The sequence below is a fragment of the Eublepharis macularius genome, chromosome 11 (genome assembly GCF_028583425.1).
Source record: "Eublepharis macularius isolate TG4126 chromosome 11, MPM_Emac_v1.0, whole genome shotgun sequence".
Taxonomy (NCBI): domain Eukaryota; kingdom Metazoa; phylum Chordata; class Lepidosauria; order Squamata; family Eublepharidae; genus Eublepharis; species Eublepharis macularius.
The window spans coordinates 8,856,548-8,875,937 of record NC_072800.1 but is presented as its reverse complement, the minus strand read 5'-3'; the positions used below and the strand labels follow the sequence as shown (position 1 = coordinate 8,875,937).

Genomic DNA, 19,390 nt, shown 5'->3' with positions numbered 1-19,390 from the left:
TGGCCGAAGGGCCTCCTGTATGCTTTCCCACCACTAAGGATTGTGCACAGAGTAATACAAAAAATAGTAGAACAGCAGGCAGAAGTGATAATGGTCGCACCCTTCTGGCCCTGGAGACCATGGTTTCAGGAGCCAAGGAGACTATCACAGATGGAACCATGGAAAATCCCATGCAGGATGTATCTGTTAACTCAAGACAGAATATTTCATCCAAATCCGGGATCATTAAACCTCGCAGCCTGGAAGTTGAGCACAGTCAATTAAAGGAACTAGGATATACTGAGAAAGTAATTACCCATTGCGATCACAGCACATTCTCTAAGGGGAGCAGCCACTTCTGCTGCTTACAGGATATGCAGAGCAGCTACGTGGAAGTCGGTACATACCTTTACTAGGCATTACAAGGTAGACCAGATGGCGTCAGCGGAGGCAGCCTTCGGGAGACGTGTGCTGCAACACATCCTGTAAATCTAGATAATAGACTCCTGCCCCGGGTACACTGCTAGAGATATATCCCAGGAGTTAAGACTGACTACCCCACTCCACAGGACCACAGGAGAATAGAAGATTTGTATTCACTTACTGTGAAGCTTCCTTTCTCTGTGGTCCGGGAGTGGGGCAGTCCATAATCCCACCCAGTTTAAAAAAAAAAGTGAGAGAAATCTGACTTACTTATATTAACATAGTAAAGGGGTGTGAGAGAGAATTGCAGAACTGTTTAAGTTAGTATGTTCCTTGTTCACAGTTGTTGTGTTAGTGTTTTAGTTGTATAGTTCAGTCACTGACAGGCAAAGAAAATGGAGGGGTGTTCCGGGCTTGGAAACAAACTGAACAGCAGAGGGGAGCCCCTCCCCCTAGGATCGCAAGTTCATCCAACCCTGCGCAAGAGGAGGAGGAGCTACCCCAGGAGTTAAGACTGACTACCCCACTCCCGGACCACAGAGAAAGGAAGCATCACGGTAAGTGAATACAAATCTTCCATTTCCCACCATTGTGTGCACCTGCTGATACTTACCTTCCTTGGCATTCACTGTTTTGTGAGTGTGTTTTATGCTTTAGAAGAAACTCATTGGATCAGTAGTTTTTTGGACTGGGGGTGGTGGGGAATAATGGTTGATAATGAATTTGCAGGTTTTGGTTAAGCATGAATAAAGCCTCATTTCCTAAACCCCCTCTTGAACAATGTGTACATATGCAGCTGCCCAGCACCCTGATCCCTTTCCTTGAGCCGCCTTTGGGGTCTGTAAACATCGAACCCCATTTTTATGTGCATGCTCAGACTCAGCGGGTCAAGTTTTTGGAGGAAGGACTTTGTTCTGTGCAATTTTGGTACCGTTGAGTGCAGAAACAGCTGCCCCAGAGCCTCAATCCCTCAACTGCCCTTGAAAAGAACCATGCATTCGACAATTGCCTGAAACTCGTGGCAACAGAAAAGAACAAACAGATCTAAGCCGGCAATGGCCTTCCTGGAACAAACCAATAATGGAATGCAGTTTATTTGGAAGCCCTAGATCTGAAACTGAAATGGAAATTTTCTCAGTTTACTTCTCTACTTGCTTTCTCTGAGTAGGACTCACACTGCATAGGGTCACTTCTGACAGCATGATATTCTTTATTTATATTAAATGATATCCATGTGTTATTCTGTGAGGATTTGTGGTGTTTACATCCTCAGGGTATTTTTCTCTTCCTTGCAGGTTATTTTCCTGACCACTCTGTTCTACCTTTTAAGCTCCAGTGACGAATACTACAAACCAGTGAAGTGGGTGATCAACTTGACTCCCTTGTCGCAGCCTGGCCCTTCTTCAAATATAGTGGGCCAGTCTGTGGAGGAGGCCATAAGGTACCTTGTTGCTTTCTCATGACTTGTGGGAACTTGTTCTACCTAGTAGGGTGAGGGGAGGGTATTTAACTTCTGAATGGTCATAGCTATCGATATTCCCTTTAGTGTCAGAGGTCAGACAACGTACCAGGCTGTCTGTGACTCGGTACAGATTTGGTGTTCAGCGGCTATGCTGTGCCTTGCTGCAGATTAGTCTGAGAGGAAGCACATGGACACACACAGTATCAGTCTCTCGTGGGGCTTGCCTGCTTCCCTTTTGTGACCCCTTTCATGTGATAATGCTAGTTATGTGCACTGGACAGTAGCCCATGTGTCAAGGATCCAGAAATGTTTCCTTTAAAAGCTATACTGTTGAGGCTGTGGTTCTAAATCTTGTAATCTGCTAGAGGAGATCTTAACGTTAGCAGCAGCTTTGGTACCTTGTACAGAACTGGTTTAGACAGTGATGGTTAATTGGAAGATGGAAACTAACTGGAAGTTGGAGGAGGAAAAGATTGTTGATAAAAGATGGGCAGGCAGGGCCCAAGAGGCAGAGGAATATGAGGCGGTGTGGAAGCAAAAGATGCTGCAGAGGTCTGGTTAGCTCACTCCTGTCCAGATAACTGCTATATAAAAACCGAATACTCCATCCTGCAGTTTACCAGTGTCTGTCATATCCTACTCTATTTGTATGCCAAAATGCATATCTTCTCCAAAATTCTATTCTGTATCTCCTTGTCATAATTTTACTGTATAAAGCCTCATCTTAATATATAGAATTTCTCCTTTGAAAGAGTCTAACAAAGTCTAAGGAATATATTATAATCATAACTAATGCATCATGTTGTGATGTGCCATTTTTAGCTACAAAGGGAACAGAAATTGGGGGCACTTTTGACAAGTGGGAAGAAGACAAAAAGGGCATTTTTCCTGAGAATGTCTAGTCTACACGATAGTTTTACAGTCATTACCAGATTTGACCAAACGGTTCATTAATGTCCACAGTTAATGTTGTTTGATGCTTGCTGCCTTATACATAATGAGTAGCTTATTTGTCACTGATTTCGAGATAGCATCTGCTTTGCAACCTGTTTCAGCTCGTTTGCAAGAAAGAGTAGGAGCCAGAACTCCCTGTAGCTGGACATCCTCCCGTTAGGGACCTCAAGGACAGAGCTTAGAAAGGACTGGCTGGACCAATGGTCTGACTTGATCAAAAACCAGCGTCGTATGTTCATTTGCTTGTACAAACCAAATCCTACAGTTTTTGGTACACGAATTTATGCTGAGGAGCATTAATAGGTCTGGTGTGGCTTATGTTTAGATTTCCTGGTCACCTGTAAATTCTTATGTAAATTTACATTTTTCTGGTGCTGAAATACTGAGCTTTGAGTAGTGTCAGGATCCAAACACCTATCAACTGTCTGTTCTATCCAAAATTGGATGCCTTCATTTATCTTGAAGTTGAAAAGGCTTTGCTGCATCCATTGTCTTGGTTTACAGATATTGGTCTACATTTGGGCATCTTTAAAAATTTATTACCAGCCTTGTAGCTGGAAGTTCCACTCTCAGCTATTGGGCAATAATGCGCACACAGCAATTGTCAGTGGCTATGCCAAACATTCTTCTCAGATTGAATTGCGTTGTGGGATAAAGGAAAGCCCCTTGCACTGTTTGCCTGGTGGGAAGTTGGGCAGACAGTTTCAGCACCCCACCGTGAGCACTGAGATTCTTCTTCCACCCTCCACCCTCCTCCTCTTCAGCTTAATACTCTTGTCCCTTGTGAATAAATCTTGCTTTGTCCAGTTGCTTCTTGGGCAGTCTGATGTGGAATTATCTCTTAATGGGATTTGCCTGGAAAATAGTAATAACAATAATAATAACATTTGATTTTTATACCACCCTTCAGGACAACTTAACACTGACTCAGAGCGGTTTACAAAGTATGTTGTTGTTATTCCCACAACAATCACCCTGTGAGGTGGGTAGGGATGAGAGCTGTGACTGACCCAAGGTCACCCAGCCGGCTTCAAAAGGAGGAGTGGAGAATCAAACCCGGCTCTCCAGATTAGAGTCCCATCACTCTTAATCACTACGTCAGAGTGGCTCTAAAGGGATGGAGGTGAAAGAAACTCAGTCATGGAAGCAGAACAGGAGTTGTTGATTGGTCTTCTCTATGGTTGCAGGAAGGCTCCACGGCTTCCTAGAGCTTGTAGTTATTCCTTCCTAGTAAATTTTTTATTTTTTGTTATTTACTCGCCAGTGAGAATCCCAAGCGGCCTACATTGTTTGCTCCTCCATTTTATCCTCACAACAACCCCTTGAGAATAGATGAGGCTGAGCATCTGATTGGTCCAAAGTCACCCAGCAGGCTTCCATGGCAGTGCGGGCATTCAGACCTGGGTCTCCCAGAGCCTAGTCTGGCACTTTAACCACTACATCACCTGGCTCTCGAAGTCATACCAAAACCACTCTCATGGGTAGATAAAACTTGTTTAGAACAGGTGTGTGTGTTCACACGTGTGCATACGTACACAGTTCCCATCTACAAAGCTCAAAGGGCCTGCAGAAAGACAGGTTGTGTGCACAGAAGTGGTCTCATTGGAGTCTGGCTCAGACTTAGACCTGAAACAAAGATTGGAGTGGGAGGCACAATTACGGAACCATGCCCATTCTGTCCTTGCCCATTTCCTCTGCTCTGCCGCCCCTGTCTGATTTCAGCATTTTGCGTGGACTAGGTTCAAATGAAACCAGATCCCTTCCTAAACTTGAAAACTTGGTGTTGTTTAAGCTTGAGCGACAATAGCCATTCAAAACACCAAAGCCAGGTGTGGTGGAAAAGGGGAAGGCTGCACACAGTCCCACAGCCTCCCCCTTGTTTCTTACATGTATCAATCTGAGCTGTAAAGAGGGGTAACGTGTGCATGTTGACATGAAATGGGAAATGTGCATGACGGTGTAGTGGGCATGCCTGTATGAGAGACTGCATGGCCCTCCGTTCACAGTTTGCTCTGTGGACTTAGAGGTATATGGAAGCATCGCGTTACATGCCACAAGAATGGAAGTATCTGGTGCAGAAATGAGTGTTTCAGTTTTTGAAATAGGTACGATGAAGTTGGTCAAGGAAATGCCTTGAAGTGGGTGACCAAAAAGCCTTATCTATTGATCTGGTAGATATTTGCCATTTGATAGAACTTGTCTCTGCTCATGTATAAGTATGGCAATTAGTTGCTTGTGCAGTATTTGATAGTGTTCTGCTAGTGTAGCATTTGGGCAGCAGGAAAATGATTGGCTATTGATAAACTATACCAGCAATTCAGGAGACAACCATTCTCTGTTGCTACTTGTTCGTCTGTAAAAAACCCCAGCATCCTAGTGTTGCTTTTAAAGCTAACTGGGTGGTGCCTAACCAGCCTTGTTTCCTATACAAATAGGGGTAGAGATCCTTGAGCCTGCACATCTGTCAGTTGCATGCACACCTTCTGCCTGAACCGTTGTCCTTTCCCTAAGTGGCATGTTCTTCTCTTCCTGAATGCACCAGACCCTTCTTCCCTGAAGCTTCCATTCTGCTTGCTCTGGTGGAGATATTGCACATTACTAAGTTGCATGTTGTCACGGCCTCAGTGCAATTTAGTGTGTGCGATATTTTCACATGAGTGCATGCACACGGGTATGGCTGTGGCTTAAAGTTACTGCAGGTTGATGGGGATTTATTAGTTGTGGAAGAGCCATATCAGAGTCTTTGGCTTGGGACTTGTTAGCCTGGGTTCAGATTCTTATGCTTGTTTTCTGTCTGAGAAAATGTTATTGCTTGTTTCATTTTCTTCACTCATCAATGTGTATCTCAAAAAAATGCTAAATGGACAGATAATTGATAATCTTGATTATTATTTTTTAAAAGTTTCTGAAACTGCCTGAGATTCATTATGCTAGTATGAAGTTACCCACAGATGCTAGATGGTTTAATGCAAACTGAACTTAATTGTAATGACTGGAATCAATTAGGATTACTGTTCATAATTGCAGCAGGCTACTGCAGTACAAAATAATCAGTGGAATGTGAGGATGTGGCTTCCAGCATATTAAAGCTTAAATATACATAATATGCTCAGGAAACCAGTGTAAATGTTTGACTGTGCTGTAAATGCTTGACTGCAAAGTTGACATCATTTAACCGGATATCTTAAATGATGTTGATAACCTGCATGCAATTTGATTTTTTTTTAGTGCCCAGAGAATTCCCTAATTAGCTGAAACAAGACCTAGAGCACTTTATGTTGTCTCAAGAAACGTGTGTATGTATGTGTCCATATTCATAAGCAAGTTAAAGCAGTATTGAAGGGGCAAGGAGTCCAAATGTATGTGTTTGAGACTCTTTTTTTGTTCCTTTGATGGTTTCCTGAAATTCTGATGATAGAACATGAGGATTTTACTCGGCCTGAATCATGGTCCTCGGTTTCTGATTCCTCATTGGATCCATAAGTTAAAATCTCACATGCTTTTGTGAAAATATCCTTGAAATTTTCCTGATGAAATCAACTCTTCAAATAACATTATAAAAGATGCTGATGCTTAAGTGATGTTAACCTAGTTCTTACTGAGACATTAAATTGAGGTTTGGACAGTATCATTTCTGAACTGTGGGATGTTACTCCATTTTAAAAAGAGTCCAGTAGCACCTTTAAGACTAACCAATTTTATTGTAGCATAAGCTTTCGAGAATCAAGTTCTCTTCGTCAGATGCATGATAAAAATTCTCTTGACACAGAAACCTAAGATAGAACCTTTTCCCCACTGCATGCAAGTTTTCTCTGTGAATTGCAATTTTGTATGGAGTATTCAGCTACGTATGCCCCCCCTGCAACCCAGAATCAGGTTCATCACCTCTGTGAGACCATACTTGGGACTGGCTCAGTTGAAGTCGTGTTCTTAAAAGGCAGAATTCTGTCTGGAAATGTGACTCCGTTTACCATGCAGCCTACTTGAGGATGGTTACTGTAAGCGGCAAATGTTTCGCTTTATTACACTGAGGCATAGAAGTTTGTGTGTCAGGAAAGCTCCTTTTTTGAACTCCACATCTTGAATGGTTTTGTGAGCATAGCCACTAGCAATATAACTTTCCTAACAAACATCAAGCCAGTTCCTGGAACATTTTGCTGAAAGTGTGAAATGTTCAGCTGCTGCAATTAGCTGGTATCCTAGTTTTTCTTTTTCTCTCTCAAAAATGAGCCAAGGGAAGTGTAAATTGCTTTGTGATGTTTAAGTTACTGAAATATTTTCAGATGTAACACAAATTACAAGTGATGTCAATGATGTGAAAAGTTGCAGAAGTACTGATTGTGAAGTGCTTAGATTCACAAAACTCCATAGGATTATTTAGATGTTAGTTACCTAAAGATGTAAGAAGCACCACAGGTATGATCCAGAGGAGGATGAAGCCTCAAATAAGTGAAGTACACACAAAAGGAATACAAGAACAAATTTAATAGGAAAGGGTAGAGTCTTTGAAACTGCAAAATACTTAGTGTGTCCAGACGTGACAGTGCATGATACGTTGTAGTAAAACATGTTATGGTGGTGTCTCTGTGCCCCAGTTAGCAAACATCTTCCTTTTCTTTTGCTAAACTATCTCTGAATTTGATTTCAACAGAACAATGATCAGTCATTGCATTTTAGCTTTTATTAGGTTACTGCAGCCATACCGTCATGCATGTATTCTGCTGCTACATTAGGAATCTCTTGTGTCTAGGAAGCAAATCTTGTATACAAGAATTAGTAGAAATTTGGTTCGGTCCTTAAGGAACTGGTATGCTTACTTGTTTATAGCACCTTTGAAGACACTCTTGAAAATCAGCCAGTGGATTTAATTAGGGTTTCTTTGATCCTTCTAGAGGTGTATTTGATGCATCCCTCAAAATGGCTGGTTTCTATGGACTGTATACCTGGCTGACTCATACCGTCTTTGGAATTAACATTGTCTTCATACCTTCAGGTGAGAGGCAAAAGCAGTGTTGTTGGGGGTGTTTTTTAATAGTGATTGGCATGGTAACCACCAGTTTTAGTAGTGGTAATTTTTAGCACGAGATTTTATATAGACAGTTTGAGTGTGACTACAAGTGACTTTCTTCATGTGGAGAACACTAGATTTTTCTTGCAAGGTTACCTGGGAAGTGAAGTCCAAGAGGGCTTTGTTTGGGGGCAGGCAGGTGCTACTTTCTCCCAAGGCGTCCTGCAGGCTGCCTGCTCCCGGGGAGTTGCTCTGGAAAAAGCAGAAGGAGAATTTTCAGTTACCTTAATTTATCAGGCAGGAGCACAAAATCAACAAAATATTTGGGTGAAAAACACATCTTTCTGAAAGAAAAATCACTAACACAGTGGATGTGAGATGTCAGCTTCTCTACATTGTGTCTCTATTGTTGGTTACTGACCCAGTGGTATTAAAAGTTTAAGATGTCGTCCACTTAGAAATGTCCTTGATTTTAAAATACTAAAAACCAATGTGTCAGAACACTCCATCCCTCTAAATGCAGCAGTGTGCTTATGAGTATAGATTCTTGCAGAAATTCATTTCTAGTAGAATGTGTTTTAAAATTCTGATTTCTTACCACATGTATTGTTTGTCCTTAGCGCTGGCAGCAATCCTTGGAGTTGTCCCCTTTTTGGGAACATACTGGGCTGCTGTACCTGCAGTTCTGGACCTCTGGCTTGTGCAAGGAGAAGGGTGGAAAGCACTCCTCCTTTTGATTTGTCACCTGTTGCCAACGTATTTTGTCGACACAGCAATCTATTCAGATATATCAGGGTAAATATTTCAGTAGCTTCTGTTTGTATTGGGAAAGGCCCTGCCGAAATATTAATATTTCTTATAAGAGTAATCATAACATTTTATCAGTCAATGCAAAGTATTGGCCCAGTTTGGTGAAATTTCCCAAACATTGTATTATGTTTTCATACTGTTTGTATGCATAGGTGTCAGATACACCCTGCATATTTGCCATGTAGTTGCATCTGCATTTTGTTCTGCTGTTGTAATGGGTTCCTGAGTAAGTCCAGAGTGAAGCTGATTTCTAATGTGCTGTGACTAATTGCTTATCTTACAGGAGAGGCGTTTTCATTTTGTGTTCCTGCGACGCTGGGAACTCAGCCTTGGAGAAGCTGGACTCCTTTTTCCCCCCTCCCTTCTTCCCAGGACTTCCTCAAACCCCACCTGCCAAAATTCCTCATGAGCCGTTTCTATGTTGGGGGTGGGGACTTCATCCTATAATTGTCTAAGTTCTATCACCTTTGGGCATTCCAGCCAATTCCATTGTCTGAGGTGCTTGATACTGGTATTAATCCTTAATAAACATTTTAACTACTTCACCCAAGTGATGCATTGAAGTGTTTTGGGGAACTACCTGGCAAGTCCTGACAATAGGTTCTGTGCAAGTGTTACCCTTATTGTGTGGATGTGTGGCGGGCCCATAAATGAGACGGGTATACCTGGTGGGCCTGTTGTCTTTGTTCATATATATGAGACCCACATTCTGCCAGTTGGCTGATATTAGCCAGCATAGGTTATGTTGAACACATTGGTTTTATTTATTTTTTTTATCATCTATCTTTTCTCACTGGGACTGAAGATGGTGGAATTAAGCTTGTGATTTTATGATTTGCAGTACATACCTACTGTAACCTCTTGAGTCCATGTTTTCATAGGAATATAGTAAAGAGTCCAGTTATTGTAGCATAAGCTTTTGAGAACCACAGCTCTCTTCGTCAGATGCACAGGTTCTTGAAAGCTTATGCTACAATAAATTGGTTAGTCTTAAAGGTGCTACTGGACTCTTTACTATTTTCAACTACAGACTAACACGACTAACTCCTCTGGATCTGTTCATAGGAAAAGGCAGTCTGAAAGTATTTCAATAGAAGTATACCATCTGCAGAGCTTTCTCAGAACTGATCCATTGCCTAGCTTACACAACGTAAATGTTGATATTACAACTAGCAACTAACATTGACATATGAAGAGTATCTAGAATAGGGATGTGCACCCCCAAAAGATACAGGTTTCCTGCTTCAGGTTTACCCAAAGTGGGAAAAAAATCTGGAATTACCAGAATCCCGAAGCAGGAAGTCGCTTCGGGATTCTGGTATTTATCTCTCTTCGGTGTGCTCCGTAAAGATTCGAAGCATACTGAAGAGAAGGGAGGCCAATCAACTAGGCGGCAGTGGTGGCGGCAGCCCTCGTGAGGCTGGGACAGCCTGGAGCTGGCTCCTCTGCTGCCCACACTGCCCCCTCTGCCGCTGCAGCGGCCAGCTGGGCAGCAGGGAAGGATGGAGCTGGCTCCTACGCCACCCACGCCGCTGCCTCCTCCACCGCAGCGGGCAGCGGGGAATGCCCAGATCAGCTGCTTGGCAGGGATCTCACCGCCCAACAGCTGTTCTGCAGGTTTAAGTGCCCCTTTCTGTGCCGCTTCGCAGCAGTACAGAAAGGGGCATTTAAACCCCTGCTGGCTGGATCAGCTGCTTGGTGATGTTCTCCCCAGCCAAGCAGCTGATCCCGGGGTTTAAATGCCCCTTTCCGTGCCACTGTGAAGTGACCTGAAGCTTCCCAAAGCAATACGACTCACTTCAGGAAGCTTTGATTCGGGGTTTCCAAGTAATTGTGAATCCAATCTGATTCAGGTACTTTACCCAAATCAGAAACCTGAATTGCACGCCCCTAATCTAGAACAACTTTTTGGATTGAATGGTTATAGTTTCTTGAATGGTTTTAATGTGACTAGTGTGTTGGGAAATTTCTCTTCATTTAATATTCCTGAAAATATGTTGTAAATAAATGCTACATTTTAAATGCAAGTCTGCAAGAATAGCAGTATGTTGAGTTGCAATATGTAACTGCAGAATTTTAATTTGGTGTGTTGCAATTACAGAGGCGGGCATCCATACTTGACTGGTCTGGCTGTAGCTGGTGGAGCATATTACCTAGGGCTAGAAGGAGCCATCATTGGACCCATACTTCTCTGCATTCTGGTGGTTGCCTCTAACATCTACAGTGCTATGCTTGTGAGCCCAACGAACACATTGCCCACCCCATCACAAATGTCTTGGCCTTTGCAAATATACCAGTAAGCGACTACAATTTTGGCTGTGTTAAAAACATGTATCATAAATCTTCAGTAGCTCTCATATTGTGGGTGAACCCTCTGGGAGATGCAGCCAGGCACTTTGCCAGGGGAGGTGGCAGCATCCTGCAGTAGGCAAAACCAAGGACTGTTTCTTCAAAGCAGCAGAACTTTAGCATCTCAACAACCCCCAGCATTACGCGAACCATAAAAGCTGCGAAGGAGGCAGGGAACATACAGGAGCTTCCAGCCACAGCAACTCCTTCCACCTCTTGCCCACTTGTGGGGAGGGCGGGTTTAAACACTGAATAGACTAAACTCTTCCCTAAATTATTTTAGTACAGGGCATCTCCCTCCCAAGGCCAGCGTTACCTCAGGGCCCAATCCTCAGGTCTTTACGTGACTCATCTGAGTGCTGCATGATGGCTTACTAAGCAGCAGTAAAGCTTCAGCGCTGCTTTAAATTTCTTCTCAAGCTTTGCCTGAGAGGAAATTTAAAGGCATCAAGACAATAGGTCTTCTTTAATTGCTCCACAAAGGACCCTGTTACAGTCAAAAGCAGTTAGCACCCTACCTACTTCCATCCTTACCCCCCATAAAGAGAGCTCCCTCTTCAAAACCCTCTTTTATATATCAGAAGTGAGCAAGTGCCCATGTTTGTGTGTTTCTTCCAAAATCTTTGTTTTATTTGAGAGAAAACGGGGTTGGGAAATATGGCAGAACAGCTTGGCGGGGGGGGGGGGAGGTGTTGTGACAGGGTTTAAGGGCCTGAAGGGTTCCGTTTGTTTCAGAGCAAAGGAGTCTAAGGAAAGCAGCGAAGTGGCTAGACAGCAGGAGATGGTTGAGCAACCCTTAGCCAAAAGAGAGGAGGAAACTTGTCTTTCCTTGGGCTTCCTCTCATAGAGAGTGGAGTTATAGTGAGGCTTTGCCAGTGCTTCAGCGTGGAAGGAACTTAGGACAACATCTGTGGGATTTTGCCTGGTGGAAGTAAAGTAGGTAAGCTGGCTAGTGCCTGTAGATTTGTAGTTGCTTCTTTGTTTGATATGAAATATTTCTATTTTTGTGAATGGAGGTTGTTGTTGTCGTAATGACCTTTGTTTCTTGCAGGCAATCAAGAGAGAGTCCTGAAGAACTGAAGATTGCCACAGAGTGACGGACAGACACAGCGTTCCTTCTATTCCTGTTCCTTCTGAGCGCACTGGACTCGGGCAGCCACCGCCGCCGCCTTTGGTCCCATCTCCTACTGTGCCTAATGACAGCACTGAGGCGACATCCGCTTAGAAGTGCGCCCCCCGAAGCGGATGTTGCCTTAGGTCGTTGCGTATTTTGCCTTTGCCAAGTGGATGTGTCTGCTGCCCATGGTTTTCTTATTATGCAAACTGACCTAGGATTTGGGAGGCTTGGTTTGCCAAACTGTATCCTTCCACAAAAATCGTTGAGTCAAGTTTTGTTGCCTGTTGAAATTTTCTAATTCAGCGTTTATGTTTTTGATTCTACACATAAATAGATTTTTGAAAGTTTAAAATCCCACCTCACTTGCTCTTAGAATACTCACTTGATTGTAAGGAGATCCATTTTTGTATAGATGTTATGCCATTAAAGCCTAGCATCTGCTCAAGTCAAGTATAGTTTTGTGCTGCTCTTTGAAGACATTTGTAATGGTTGCTTTATAAAATGAGTGACACTTTCTGCTTGTATGCCAGCAATACTGGCCTCATGAGGATGCTGTACAGCCAATGGCTGTGTAACTGAAATCTAGCTTTATGTTCAGTATGATGTGGGAGGATGTTTGTTTAGAAGGACTGCTTACTGCTTACTTTTTCATATGATTTCAGTTTGGGAAAATTATTACACAGATATATTTGGAAGAATAAATATATTCTGGTATAGTTCAAATCCTCCCTTGCAAGACAGCAGCACATGCTATGCTACAGGAGAACCAGGAGGGCTAATCATAGGTCCTAGTGAGTCAGCAAACATTCACTGCTTCCCTGGGGTGGGGGGAGGTATAGCAAATTCTGCAGGGCCTGTGACAGGAAGAGGGCATGCAGCATGAAATAGTCTGGGACCTTCATTGCAGGGAGCCTTTCTGGTGGACTTCAAGAATAGGCATGGCCACATCAGCCGTATGGGTGGGCTCCTGGTCTGTCTGGAGAGATTGACCCAGGCCATGAGGCAGTGTGCTCCTTGGCTTGGCCGGCACCCCCTAGGATGCCTTTTCCTTGGTCCTCTGTGGCCTCCTTATAAATAGTTCTCTTTAGTTGAGTTTCCCTAGTTTGTCTGTTTGTTGCCATAGTGAAAATAAGTTTATTCCTCATTGTCCCTTAGTGTCCATGTCCAGGAACTAGTGAAGCTGTGCCAGGGCCGCCCAGTCCTATGAGGTTGGTCCTGAGACCTGCCTTGGACTTTTTATATGGCCCTTAAAAGCCTGGGCTTGCCAAAAGGCACAAGCCAAAGGCCCCGGCTCTCAGCTTGTGGCTTGCAGCCTGTGAGCCTGCTAACCAAAAGACTAGGGTTGCTAACAGGACAGGAGAAAAATATCTGGTCCCTTTAATAGAGGCTTAATCACATGTTATTTTCCAGTTGATGTTGTTTATCTATGTACCATGATAAGATTGACCTGCATGTTTCCACACATCAAGCCTCTACTAAAGGGAGAGGAGATTTCTCCAGTGTCTGCTTTGGCCACCTGGAGAACGCAACACCTCTTTAAGAAGATACTCTGTGTACTGTTGGTTTTCATTTAAACCATATTTGTCTGACAAAATTATATTGTAATATTTTTAAAGCTGCTTTCAGTTCCTATTAAAAATTCCAAACTTAAACAGATGAATCAAATCACACCTTAATGCAACGAAGTCAAGACATGTTAAAATAGCTGGATTTGAGTCCAGTAGCACCTTATAGACCAACAAGATCTTCAGGGCATGGAAGTTTACAAGAGCCAACGCTCCCTTCAGATACAGGATCTGAAGGTGGGAGCTTTTGACTCTCCCAAGCTTACACCCTGAAAACCTTGTTCAACTCTAAGGTGTCACTGGATCCAAAGTCTGCTGCTCTACTGTAGATGGACATGGGTACCTACCTGAAATGATGTTAGAATGATTTGTGCAGATTTACCAAGGTGTGTAAGTATATTCAGGGCACTGAACTAAAGCAGCTGGCTAAAAAGACTATTTTTTTAATGCAGAGAAAATAATAAATCGTGCTGGCAAGAGGAATCTGTTCCACCGGTTCTCTGGGCCAAACTATGAATTTGTGTTCTTAACAAGTTTGGTCTGGGCTTCCTGGACCCAGCTGGGGTTCTCTGCAGCCACACAGCTGCTGCTGGGAATGGTTTTTGAAAAATAAAAGAGAGTCCAGATGGGCTTGGAGCACCGCGATGGAGGAAGAAGAGCTCCTGCCTCCCTCCCAAGCCATTTTCCTGAGCCAAAACAGGGCGGGAGAAGGAGACATATCCCAGTGTTTCTGCTCTGCTTGCGCAGAATACTCCCCATGGAGCAGCAAAAATCAGGAACCAGTTCTTCCCCAAGCACGGTCTTGGTGCAGCAAAACAGCTGGCGGGCACGGGCAGGGAGCCTTCCTCCCACCTTGGCCGTGTTCCAAGGCCAAACGGGCTCTTTTATTTTTCAAAAGCCATTACCTACAGCTGCTGTGCAGCAGAAGGGAACCTGGATCCAAGTCTTTAAACAACCCAACATGTAGTTTGGCTCTCCATGTACATGGCTAAAGCCATGTGGTTGTCTGCATCAGATTAAAAACTGGTTATGTAGGCTCAAGTGTACAGAGGTATGTAGACGGTGTTGTGGTCAGGTTCTCAACATGAAATAGACATGCCACCAAAAAGAAGGTCAGTATCTTCAGGGTTAAATGACAGCAAGTCGCAAACCTAAACACACTGCTAGGTGCTTGTTTAGCGAATGTGCCTCAGGGCAAAGTTGCTGGCAAGCAATCATCGTGGCTATGCTTGTTTAAGCAAAGATAAAAGTCAGTTGGCTTTAGTAAGTTTTTGCACTAGAAGTAGACTCAGTAAATGTGTTGAATATTCCTTGCAGCGTGCAAATTTGTTGATAGTCTAGGATTCAACTACATAAGAATGTTGTGAATTTTTGCTGCTCTGCATGCACACAGCGCTCCACATGGAGCAGCAAAAACAGGAAAGTAGCACTGGGAGGGAATTATTTCAGCACCGCAGTCACAGCTCCTCCAGTTGTTTCATTCATAAAAATCCTAGAATCACATGCAGATCTATTACCAGACTATCCATTAACCAAAGTGTGCTCTCTGAACTCCATTACAGGGATTATAAAGCAACTTTGTCCTTACATTTATACATGGTATGAGAAGCAAAGCTTTCATTTGTTCACTGCATGGAGAATGTATGAAGATAACATTCTGTCTCAATCCACATCAAATGTAGCAGCCTTCCTCATCTGCAGAGGGGTACAGCATAAAGGAGCCCTGATCTCCACCTCTGTTCTCAGTGTGCATGGGCAGATGCCGGGAATGAAAGGCCTGGGCGTGCCCATCCTGTTTGTGCCTTCTGTTCCATCAAGGAACGCAGTTTCAGAGCTCATGTTTATTGACTATGTGGAGAGGGAATGCTGGGGGAGGGCATGTAGGAGGCACACCTGTGCCATCTCTTCCCTGGTGCGCTGGTCGTGTGCATAGGGAACAGGGCTCTGTTAGGCTGTGCGGTGATCCCTTTGTAAGTGTTGCGCCTGTGTTGGACTGGATTGAGCTGTATGTGTATAAGGGACAAAATGAACTAATGTACAAATATCCCAATGTATTAGGGGATACATTTGGGAAACAGAATCCTACTATAGCCAAGTATTTCCCGAATTGTAGGTGCAGATATTAGATGCCTCTAGGAAGGCTTGTTTTGTAACATTGGGATTTGTATTACTTTTTTTTTATGGTGTAGCAAATGGAAATGGAGGGCCAGCTCTTGTATTCTTGGAAGTAAATGGTCCCTGTACATTTGGGCATTCTAGCCACAGAATTGTATTTCCTCACAGTTATAGAATGAAACAATTGGCATTGTGTATTAACATTGTAAAACAGATGAATAGCATAGTCACAGTCAGCTGGAAGTGAAGAAGTCTGTCCTCACCAGTTCATTAACAGATCTTTAAGTCTGTTAATCAAGTAACGGGTTAGTTCAGTTGAATGTTAAGACACTCCCAAGTTCATTGGTCCACACATTTAAATTTTTTAAATGTAAGTACTTAATAAAAACAGCAGATGATGCGTTCTGGCTTAGGTCACTTTTGCACGAAGATATTATCCCATTTTGAATCAGTTTTGGTACCGAATATTGTAAAAGTAACATAGAATAGTTTCAGATGTGGCGCTTTCAAACAGGCCTTTTAAACTGTATGCATAGCACATTTTGATTGGATTTTTAAATTTCTGATCATGCTACATTTTCCCAGAGCACCCAACATTTTTAAGAATTTTCCTCCACAGCTTTGTGCTGTATCGAAAAATGCCCTTACTCAAAAACAAATATTAAAATAGGCAGGAAAAACAAAGTGGCTCATTGTGGAGCTCTACATACACTTCAAATTAGTCATGCAACCAGATTTTTAAAAACTTCTCAAGAAAAGTTAATTTTTTAAAAAATCAAATCTTCACAAAAAGGGACCTTGCCCTTTAAGATATCAGAAATAATTTGAAAAAACAGTTCACCATCAACATTGGCAATGGTTTAAAGAGCCTGCCTGTCTGAAATGCAACCCCCCACCACCACCTCGTTCTGCATCAGATGCCAAAACGGATTTAAAGAGCCCACCTTCTGAAAGTGTCCTTGGAGGGAGGGATTCCCCCGTCACTCTCCTAAGGACGCGAGTGCCTTTTCTAAGGGAGTGCCTCCTGCGACACATACGTGTGTACATAAAAAACGTGTGCTGTTTTCCTTTGGAAAATGTTTTACTTACATGCAGATCTAACTGATTAAACTTCATATGATTAATTAAATAAGATTACTTTTAAACAGGTGATAGCTGTGGCTTTGAATACCAGGATGTTGACTGTCCAAGTAATTAAGCAAGGTGCTACAACAGAGTTATAATTCTGGCAGTGATGAGAGTATTCCTTCTTGAAAACAGGCTGTTCAGATTGGTTTACATTTGCTCTTTTTAAAAAGCTATGCACCTTCCCAGAGTGTTCTTTCTCTAAAGGTCTCCTGTAGTGGCTTTGCATGTGTCCAGTGTGGGATTTGCGACTCTGCCTTTTAGATCCTTTCCTGACATTTGCTCCCCCCCCCCCCCCCCCCACACACACAGTCAGTGTTACTTTTTGCTCTTGAAATATTTGGCCATCTTGTTTTTTTTAAAGGGAGGATTTAGTAAAGGTACATTTATAAGGATTATACTTTCTGTTTGCCCGTGTGGAATAATTCTTTGTATATGAAGGTCTGCAATAATACAGTTGACAAGAATAGACCCAGGTAGTCATTTTCTAAGCACTATTAATATGCATTTAACTTTTTGAAAACATCTGTTTTTTAGAAGAATCCATTTGGAGAGTCACCGTTATATATTAGGAAAGATGGGGCAATCCCCCTCACTCTTGTCTGTCCTGCACCGAAGATTGTTCCCCCTTCTTCTGACCTAATTGACATTGGAAGTGAATGTTTGGTGCTTTCTTCAAAGCCTGTTCTCTGAAGTTAATAGTAATAATGTTACTTGGTCATCAGAGTATTGAGAGACCAAAAGTTAGCCTTTCCAACAATTAGGAAAGGCAAAGAAGATACCAAGGAATTCCACATTTGGTAGAGCTGTATACACCCCAAATGCATAATAATTGAGAACAAATCTGTTACATCTTCAGAATCTAACTGACCATTGTTATTCTCCTGTGTACTAGTAGGATTTGAAATAAATTTTTGATACCTAATGGATGAAAATTTAGCAAAAGAGAAATAACTTTCTGTTGACTAACTGAGTTGTTCTCATGTAGCAGTGGCCCATGGCCAACCAATGCACTTTTTTCTACTAAAGATTTCTGATGCACTCCCAATACTTTTACAGTGCAAACTTATATGGCGTTGCAGGGGTCTAAACTCACATGTTTTTACATAGGCTTGTACTGTTAATTATACAGTGTAAGAAGATGTATGCTCTAAACATGCACCTTATTACTTTCTGTTACTGTATTTCTCTCTTATGTGTTACTATCTGGTAATACAGATATTTTTTGTTGGGAAGCAGCAATAGTTGCTGGGACTGAAGTAATTGTTGTACCTGCTGCAAGGAAGCCCTTTTGCCTGATGTTAAATACCATTATAATAAAATGGATTTTCTTTTTGCATTCCTGAATTTGTTATAAACTAAAATGTTGGGAAATGGCATTTAACTGTATGAATGTGAATTTTTATAACTTACACATCTGCAAAATATCAGCATTACTCTTTGAAGTAGCGGAAAAGTTTTTAAAACCATCATTTGGCACAGTGCTTTTAAAATTGCCTAAATAACTTTTGACAAATAAATTATTTCTGTCTTCTAGGGGCAAAACAGAAGTAGAGTTTTCAGGCTGATTATTTTGGGGGGCCCACATAATGCCCCTCCCCCAAATCCTTATCTTTTCATCAGATGGCAAGGCCCTGAGCTGGCTGCATTTTCTGATTTTTAAAATGTTGAAATCCATATGTTAAACACAACCCTTTGCATTTTATGAATATTTAGTAATTAACATTTATAGTAGTATTTGCAGTTCTTTTCCATGGAAACAAAAGAAACATTATTCCTTTGAACTTAAAAATTATCTGAATATGGGTGTATTCTGCTTGTGCGATTTCACTAGAGAAGCTGAAAGACTTCCCTGTCAGTATTTGGCATTAGATGCTAATTAAGGGCTTTCGCCCCCTATTAGATACCACTTCTGTGTAGGAAAATTGCACATACACTGTAGTGTGAAAGAAATAAACGTGAATCATGCATGTGGCAAGAAGCAGTAATTGGTCGCAAGGTCACACCATGGTGAAATACGGTAAAACGATGCTTGCATGCATTAAAGTGATCTTTACACAACAATAGACCTTGATTTGCCTAAACCTCAAGTTGTTTTTACAGTAATATTAATGTATTTAGCCTTTAAAATGTTGAAAGAATTTGTAGAAGCAGTTTCTCATTTAAACCAAGAACTACCTAATTCATATATAGTGTTCACAAAATATAGCCCTTGTGTCCATTTTTGTAAGAAAAGTAACTTGAGCTGCTATTGTAGAGAAATGTTGGCAAATGGGGTGGGGGGAATAGGAAATACACTGGACTGTATAATTTCATTTCTTGTACAATGTCCTAAAACATTTATGATGAGCTTTTATCACATATTTAATTTTCACTCCTTTATTAATTTGCTTGATATTTTTCTAAATAAAAATTTATTGACTGTTCAAAAACTTTTTAAAATAAAAAAATACACATTTGCATCTTCAAACAAACCAGTATGA

At 42.0% G+C, this 19,390-nt stretch overlaps 1 protein-coding gene across 1 annotated transcript in view; it reads left to right on the top strand.

The window, feature by feature from the left end:
* The window catches only part of TMEM245 (transmembrane protein 245), a 79,113-nt gene extending 60,864 nt beyond the window's left edge, over positions 1-18,249 (top strand). Inside the window, exons 13-17 of the mRNA XM_054991071.1 lie at positions 1,698-1,843; positions 7,711-7,811; positions 8,447-8,621; positions 10,738-10,932; positions 12,037-18,249. Of these exons, the coding sequence (XP_054847046.1) occupies positions 1,698-1,843; positions 7,711-7,811; positions 8,447-8,621; positions 10,738-10,932; positions 12,037-12,082 (663 nt within the window). The 3' untranslated portion in view covers positions 12,083-18,249. The remainder of the gene's footprint in view (positions 1-1,697; positions 1,844-7,710; positions 7,812-8,446; positions 8,622-10,737; positions 10,933-12,036) is intronic.
* Positions 18,250-19,390: the final 1,141 nt, after the last annotated feature.